This window comes from Hemibagrus wyckioides, linkage group LG28 (assembly GCF_019097595.1).
Source record: "Hemibagrus wyckioides isolate EC202008001 linkage group LG28, SWU_Hwy_1.0, whole genome shotgun sequence".
Taxonomy (NCBI): domain Eukaryota; kingdom Metazoa; phylum Chordata; class Actinopteri; order Siluriformes; family Bagridae; genus Hemibagrus; species Hemibagrus wyckioides.
The window spans coordinates 18,998,360-19,007,137 of NC_080737.1; the positions used below are offsets into that span (position 1 = coordinate 18,998,360).

Below are 8,778 nucleotides of genomic sequence, written 5' to 3' on the forward strand. Positions count from 1 at the left end.
ATAAACTACTGCAAATTATTAAAACATTATGAGCAGTTTATTTATTTATTTTTTCATATTTCATTCATATATTTGAGCCATCAAGGGTTTTTGTTTGTTCCATTCCTGAATTTTTCACCCACCTAGACGTGATTATTTTTCTATTATTACTGTTTGAGATTAAAGTTAAAATGATTTATTTTTTTCAGTTACTGAATTTTTAATTAACTACAATTACTGTTTTGAATGTTTACTAAATGAAGACAGAAATCAGTCAAATTGTCATTTTATTTACGTCTCACTGAATGTAACAGTAAAGCGTTTTAGTTGTACCAGGAATCCATGACGCGCCTCATGCTCATGAACCTCATGCCACTCATTCCCATCATGTGCCTGAAGTTCCGGTACTGTCCGGGGCCGAAGTACCACATCCTGCCTTTGTAGTTAGGATACTCGTACATGAGCCAGTGGCCGTCCATCACGTGACACGACATGCAGCCGTGAGACCAGTTATAACGGTCCATGAAGGAGTCGCAGTCATCAGACATCTCCATCATCTGGCCCATGTAGTTCTCCCGGGGGTAGAGCCTCATTTTGTAGGGACCGCTGTACTGTACACACACACACACACACACACACACACACACACATTAGCCAAACATGAAGGGTCTAGACGTCTGAAGACTGTAATTCTGAATTTTAGAAATAATTCTATACAGTAGATGGTTTCAAAACTAGAAGAAATAATTGTTTGGGAATTTTTTTCTATATTTATTTCTATATGTATTTATATTTTTTGAGTAGAGAACATTAAAATCACAGTGCATTAACCTGGAAACAATAGCTTGTGAAATTCATTTCTATTCGTTTAAATATACATTTTAATTAAATAAAAAAAAATTCCGATTGTTTAGATGAGGTCACATTAAGTTGAAGTGAATAAAATTAAAAACAAATTAAAACATTTTCAAAAAAAAAAATCATTCTGTTTACTTGTAATTTAGTTTACTCTAATTTAAATAATTGTATTATAATAATATGTTTAATTTAAAGCAAGATGTACACTAAGAATATAAAATATAAAATTGTTTCAAATTTTCAGCTTTGAAAAAATTTATTCTATTTTCTCAAAATTGTATTTTAAGAAATTAGCAAACTAAGAAGCTTGAAATTCTGGATTCTGATTGGTCAGAAGGTGTTTAATTTCCGATGACATTATCTCTGTAATCGATGATACGTTGTGGTTTCTATAGTAACAGAAATTTTTGCGACTCCTGCTTGGATGATCTACACAACCGTTTTTAAAAACGTTGATTTTATAAGGAGACGATTGTGCAAGATTTACGGAAGGAGTCTCCAGGGTCAGCACTGTTTCTTTTCCCGACAAACGAGTTTTCTTGGAAACATGACGAGGTGTCTTATTAACCTCTTATTAACGAGAGAAAAGCTGAAGGAGGATGTGTTTACAGCTGCTGTAGTGTAAGTGAGAACAGGAAGTGAGAGCTGCTGTGGTGTAGGAGGAATAAAACAGGTGAGATTTTTCCAAACGTAAGGAACATTAATGATACCATGGGGATCCAGCGGCAGGAGCGGATCCATCCGTTCATTCCCCACGTGCCGATGTAGTCGTTGTACTCTCCCTTCCTGAGGAAATACTGGTTGCCCATGAAGTTGGGCCGATCGTACACCATCCAGCAGCCGCTCTCCACTCGGCAGGAGTAACAGCGGTTCAGGTAGGCGGACATGTTGTAGCAGTCACCGCTGCATTCCCAGGACCGGCCCATGAAATTCCGGCCTTCGTAGAAGATGATCTGTACAGGAATTATTTACAGTAATACAACAGAGTGAGATGTTTCTCTGGTTAATTAAGAGCTGTTTCTATTACTTCATATCTTTTCTGGAACCTTACCTTGCCCGTGCTCATTTTGGCTTCTTTTTCCGTTCCGTCTGATCCGTACCCTTCCCGGTGACTGACACACAGTTCCACCTCATTTAACCCTCTCTCATTTATACCTCGCCCTCGCCCGAACGCCCTGCACCCCCCTTTTGTTTAAACTCCTGAGCCAGCAGCATGGAGCTGTAGGGCTTTCTGTACCATACAAACCCTTTAGAATGGACGTCACGCTTACAGCAGCACAATACGGCTGTGTGCTCGCTAAAAACCTTCTCTTTACATCTCACAGGTCAGGCTTTATAGGTGCTTTATAAACAGTACTGCAGACATGTTCGTTACTGTTCGTTAAAAGCATGTAGCCAGAAATGCTCTCAGATTCGCTCGTTTCCGGTTATCCATTTTAACAGATTTATTTGGATTGTAGCTACAACGAGCCTTCATAACACATTCATAAGCACTGCGTTACATCTTTAAGTCAGGGGTTTTATAAGGCTATATATACTGTAGGGGCATATTTGAAGGAACAGACATTGGGGCTTCATAAGAAATTCATAAGCACTGCATCAACATTATGTGAGTCAGTATAGTTGCGATTTTAAGCATGTTTGTGTTTTGTCAGAAATTAGTGATATTTGTAGAGTAGCTACATTGAGCCTTCATAATAAGTTCATGAGCACTGGGTTACATCTTTAAGTCAGGGGTTTTATAAGGCTATATATACAGTACTGTAGGGGCATCTTTAAAGGAAAGAGAGAACAGACATTGGGGCTTTGTAAGAAATTCATAAGGAGTGCATAAATATTAGGCGAGTCAGTATAGTAGCATTTTATGTGTTTTAGTAGAAAATTGGTAACATTTTTTAAAGTAGCTAGATTGAGCCTTCATACCACATTCATACCTTCATTTGGGCTTTGTAACATTTTTATAAGCACTGCATAAACATTATGCGAGTCAGTATAGGAGCGATTTTAAGTATGTTTGTGTTTTGTCAGAAATTAGTAATATTTGTAGAGCAACTACTTTGAGCCTTCAAAACACACTCATAAGCAGTGAGTAATGCAAAGTCAGGAGTTTTATAAGGCCTTATAATGTAAGGTGAATTTAGAGGCGTTACATAGTACATGACTTCATCTTTACATATGAGAGAACCATCATAACATGTTCATAAGCACTTCATAAGCATTAGACAGTATAGAAGCAGTGTTATGTAGCACGTGTACACGTATTGTAAGAAATTAGCAATATTTTGATGTGTAGCTACATAAACATTAGAGCAGTCAGAATATATATAATCTGTAGAGCAGCTACATTAAGCCTTCATATCACGTTTATGAACATTTCTGGAAGGCTTGTGTCAGTTGACATTAGTGGTCTTATGTAGTGCATGACTTTTTTGCATTAAAGTGAAAAAAGTGAATGTTTATCCTGTTGGACTAACAATTTCACATTTTTTTGTTTTGTTTTAATTAGTAGCAATTAATTTAGTGTTAAGAGAACTGACATTAGGGCTTCATAACACATCCATAAGCACTGCAGAAAAATTAAACAAGTTATTAGAATGCAAAGTGAAGATTAGAAGACTAAGTAAAAAGATTTCAAATTTTAATTTAATGTTTAGTTTTACATTTTAAGTGTGTGTGCATGCGTGTGTGTGTGTGTGTTTGTGCGGGTATGTATGTGTGTGTGTGCCTGTGCATGTGTGTGTACGTATGTGTGCGTGTGTGTGTGTGCGTGCGTGTGTATGTGTGTGTGCGTATGTGTGTGTGTGTGTGCGTGTGTGTGTATGTGTGTGTGTGTGTGCGTATGTGTGTGTGTGTGTGTGTGCGTGTGTGCGTATGTGTGTGCATGTGCATGTGTGTGTACGTATGTGTGTGTGTGTGTGAGTGTGTGCGTATGTGTGTGCATGTGCATGTGTGTGTACGTATGTGTGTGTGTGTGCGCGTGTGCGTATGTGTGTGCATGTGCATGTGTGTGTTCGTATGTGTGTGTGTGTGTGCGTATGTGTGTGCCTGTGCATGTGTGTGTACGTATGTGTGTGTGTGTGTGCGTGTGTGCGTATGTGTGTGCATGTGCATGTGTGTGTACGTATGTGTGTGTGTGTGTGTGTGTGTGCGTATGTGTGTGCCTGTGCATGTGTGTGTACGTATGTGTGTGTGTGCGTATGTGTGTGTGCGTATGTGTGTGCCTGTGCATGTGTGTGTACGTATGTGTGTGTGTGCGTATGTGTGTGTGCGTATGTGTGTGCCTGTGCATGTGTGTGTACGTATGTGTGTGTGTGTGCGTGTGTGTGTGTGTGCGTGCGTGTGTGTGTATGTGTGTGTGTGCGTATGTGTGTGTGTGTGTGCGTGCGTGTGTGTGTATGTGTGTGTGTGTGTGCGTATGTGTGTGTGTGTGTGTGCGTATGTGTGTGCATGTGCGTGTGTGTGTGTGCGTGCGTGTGTGTGTGCGTATGTGTGTGTGTGTGTGCGTGCGTGTGTGTGTATGTGTGTGTGTGTGTATGTGTGTGTGTGTGTATGTGTGTGTGTGTGTGCGTATGTGTGTGTGTGTGCGTGTGTGCGTATGTGTGTGTGTGTGTGTGTGTGTGTGCGTGTGTGCGTATGTGTGTGCATGTGCGTGTGTGTGTGTGCGTATGTGTTTGTGTGTGTGTGTGTGTCTGTGTGTAAACTTTGTCCTCATTTCCAGTAACATGGAAGATTACTTACGAGGCATTTTTTCTGTCAGTCGGTGCAGTTTTATAGGCAAAAAATAATAATAATAAGAAGAAGAAGAAAAATCTTTCCCTTAAGTTCATGCATTTAGAAGGAGATCTATTTTCATGCATTTGTGTGTCTGTGTACAGGTGTGTGTGTCTGTGTACAGGTGTGTGTGTGTGTGTGTGTGTGTGTGTGTGTGTGTAAACGTTGCTTTATTGAGTTTCTGAAATTCAATCAGACTGAAATCCGGAGTATTAAAGCTGAAATGAAAACAGAAATCTGTAACGCAGGCGTTCGAGTTCCTCAGAGTTTTTATTCCCGAGTCGTTTGTTGGATTTGTCCGTCTCATTATCCGATTTAAGGTAAAAAAAAAAAAAAAACTCGGCTTGGCTCGGCTCGGTTCGGAGTGGCTCGGCTCGGCTCGGCTCGGAGCGGTCATACGCTCGGCTGGATGTTTTTAATGAACCTCTTTCCAGTCAAATCAGTTCCGGTTTTTGTCTTTGGGAAATAAAAAAGAAAAAAAAAGTTTCCAGACTGTTTGTCAAACTTTGCCCAGGTTTTAAAAGTTTACTTAAATATTATTTTTCATTGTTACATCACACGTTGTTGTTGGTGTGTGTGTGTGTGTGTGTGTGTGGTTAAATAATGCACCTGGTGTGATTTCCTGCAGCTTGGACATGGAGCTTCATTAATATTTTATCCTTCCTCCAGTCAGGATTGATGTGAGATGTGAGAGATGTGATAGATGTGAGATGAGAGTGAGATTTCACGTCTATTAAAAGAAACTTACTACACCATAAACACACACACACACACACACACACACAAAACAACAAATACAAAAAAAAAAACTGGGAGTAAATCTGTGTCTCTGCGCTAATCATCTTGCTAATTATCGAGATAAACTTATTAAAATCTGTGACGTGGAAAGCATCTCACATCCTAAACACTCAACTCCATCATTATCATCTTCATCACCACAGAATAAAGACCTCTGCCAACTTCAGAACAAAACGACGACATCTTATCAAACTTCCCGTTTCAGTTAATGACTCGAGGCTGCGAGTGTCGCAATAAATCCTTCTAAAATTTTTTGGCCTTTTTTCTTCTGTAGATTTAAGCAAAGAGTTTCAATTTTCAATATAAAAACCATCTGGGGGTGAAAACTTTTGCACTCAGCTGAATCCTTGGCAGATTTTGAAAACTCTGAGGATTGTGGAGTGGATTTATTTTTTCAGTTCATTTAAATTATTTGAAAAAGTAAAATAAATAATTTAATTTAATTTAATTTAATTTAATTTAATTTAATTTAATTTAATTTAATTTAATTTAATTTAATAATTTAAATAAATTTTTCTGAGAAATGTGCAGTCTTATATTATTTTTTATATTTTAATTATTATTTTTTATTAAATTTTTAACTTTATCATCATCATCATCATCTGATCACGAAGCCAAGACGTTGCAGCTGCCATCCACCCACAATTACACCTCCACATTTTTAAAGATGATTTTCTTAGACTAAGATTTATCTAAGTCCTGTTTTTACTGACAGGAAACAGGATGAAGCAATAAAACAGACAAAAAGAAAAAAATATCAATGGACACGTAAACACTGAACCATCAGGAAGAGAAATGCTGTTTTTGTTAACTAAAGTTCAGCATTTAACACCATAAATCTCTCCAAACTCACCACCAAGCTGGAGAACCTGAGCGTCAGCTCTCCAACACTCCTCATCTTCATCATTGGAGCCTCCCAGTGCTGTTTCCTGACCGGGGATCCACTTGTGCTGTGTCTGATATCTGATAACTTCCAGAAGGCCACAGCTGGAGAAGATTAAAAACCTGGAGAACATCAGCAAGACGTCAGAACAAATTAGAACTGGAGCTTCTACCACCTAAAAATTGGAGCCCCAATGGACAGAGTGAAGATCATGCAGGACCTGTCAGCTCCAAAGTGCTGAGGAACTTCAGCATCCAGACAGGAAGCATCACAGCCTGGTTTAGGAACAGCAGGACATGTGTCTCTCCAGAAGGTGGTGTGATCAGCTGAGCGTACCATCCACACTGACCTCCCTGACCAGCAGTGGATCTACAGCAAACAGCCCTCGAACAAGGCCAGGAAGATAGTGAAGGACCTCAGCTTTCTGAACAATACACTTGTCTTTGTGTTGTGGTCAGAGGAGAGCTTCAACTTCACACAGAGAGATGAGAGGAGCTTCTCCCCACAGGACGAGAGCTTGGACTGAACTCACTGATATCACTGAATATTTATAAATGATTATTACGTGCCTTGTTGAGTTCACTACGTTTACTTCGACCTGATGTTTCACAGCATTACATTCAAGAGATCGTTCATATCCTTTATTTCTAAATTCTGGTTTATGTCTGAAATATAAATTATGTTTTATGCCTAAAATTCTATTTTTTATACCAAAAAACAGTCAAAAAAGTCAATAAAATTTTCTCTCTCAGACCCACACCCTGAAGGATATTATCCCTTAAAATCTTCCTGTTTTTTGAGACTTTAAATCTGCAAGATGAAATAAATGTTTGTTTTTTTGGTTGTTTTAAGTTGCTAAATTTTTAATTTTTTTTAAATAATATTTCTTTTAATTTTTATTACTTTTTCTCCTTACATAATTATTTTTTTTTATTATTATTGTTACAGTGTGTGTGTGTGTGTGCATTAAAGGGCTTTGTCTAAGACACCTAATAGTGTAACTGATTAAAAGTAATTTTTATAAAAACATATATATGAATTAATAATGAATTTCCTGATTAATTAGCGTGTATTAAATATGTTAAATTCGTCATGTTTGTGATGGATGATGGAGTGAAGTAACAGAGCGGTGTGTGTTCTGGAGGTCGCTCTGTGTGGCTGAGTGACGGATGTTTTGTGAATGCAGCCTGAGAGCAGCGAGGCGCTGAAGCTGAACACAACGCTGCTTTGCACATTCATAAAGATCCACTTGTCATCCTCAGATCAGTCTTTACTCACCGACTGTCAGCGTCTCACACGCCGTTATCCATCTATTTTTCTCCCTCTCTCTCTCTCTCTCTCTCTCTCTCTCTCTGCCTTGCCCTCTCTTTCTCTCTCTCTCTCTCTCACTCTCTCTCTCTCTCTCTGCCTTGCCCTCTCTTTCTCTCTCTCTCTCTTTCTCTCTCTCTCTCTCTCTCTCTCTCTCACTCTTTCTCTCTCTCTCTCTCTCTCTGCCTTGCCCTCTCTTTCTCTCTCTCTTTCTCTCTCTCTTTCTCTCTCTCTCTCTCTCTCTCTCTCTCTCTCACTCTCTCTCTCGCTCTGTCCTCTTTAACTTCTCAATTCTCACCTGATTTATTGCCGTGTTCGGATTTCTCGCTCCGGCTCACAGGTCTATATTAACGCGCTCGCTCGAAAACGTTTTTGTTTCCATAGTAACAGCTCGATCATTGCTAGTACAGAGTCGATGTAGGTTTCATGGAAGGAGTCTCCAGTGTCAGTAACAGTCAGAGGTAAAGCTGTCACTTCTTAATAACCTGAACATCAAGAAAGAGAGAAAAATCAAGAGAAAGTGCGTTTATAGCTGCGATAACGTAAGCGATCGAGTTGTTTAGAAACGGATAAAAATGATAATTCTTTAAAAGAAGAATTTGTAATTGATGATGAATGACTGTGGTATGAAAAAGGAACGAAAGAGTTTGGGACCTTGTGTTTATCAGAAAACAGACTTCAACTCCACTGAGAGAATGAGCGGTCACTATGGAAACGATAACCTTTAATAGACAAACCCGTGAACTCATCTGCGCCGCTCCGTGGTGTAAATATGATTCATTCATGACGGCTAAAAATCAAGAAATCTGATATCGATACGTTTTTTTTGTGATGAAGCCGCAAACCTGTTCACATTACAATGATGCAACGACGAGCTCCCGTGAAATTCTCTAGCACTGTCTGTCGAAAATTCCGGACGGTCTGTATAGTGAAGGCGCGAGTCAAGTCTCTGCCTGTCTGATAAGGACGTGTGAAGAAAGAAAATCTGTCGGTGGGGGAAAAAAAAAAACGGTAGAAAATGTCTTCACTCATCGCTCATCTTCATCTCTCTCTCACTTTCAGCTACCTTTCTGGAAAATTCCGTCCTCTCCACTCCGTCCTCGCCGATTCAATATTGAGGAAAACATCATCTGTGCTAAACAGCGTCCTGGAAGTCATTACGCATGCATGAGCGGCGTCTC

At 39.2% G+C, this 8,778-nt stretch overlaps 1 protein-coding gene across 1 annotated transcript; it reads right to left on the reverse strand.

Moving 5' to 3' along the window:
• Positions 1-302: 302 nt before the first annotated feature.
• LOC131348168 (gamma-crystallin M2-like) lies at positions 303-6,628 on the reverse strand. The gene is made up of 5 exons (XM_058382851.1): positions 6,510-6,628; positions 6,260-6,411; positions 1,993-2,084; positions 1,548-1,802; positions 303-590 (listed from the first exon to the last, which is right to left on the reverse strand). Exons 1-5 carry the CDS (start codon positions 6,626-6,628, stop codon positions 303-305), a joined length of 906 nt encoding a protein of 301 aa, XP_058238834.1.
• Positions 6,629-8,778: the final 2,150 nt, after the last annotated feature.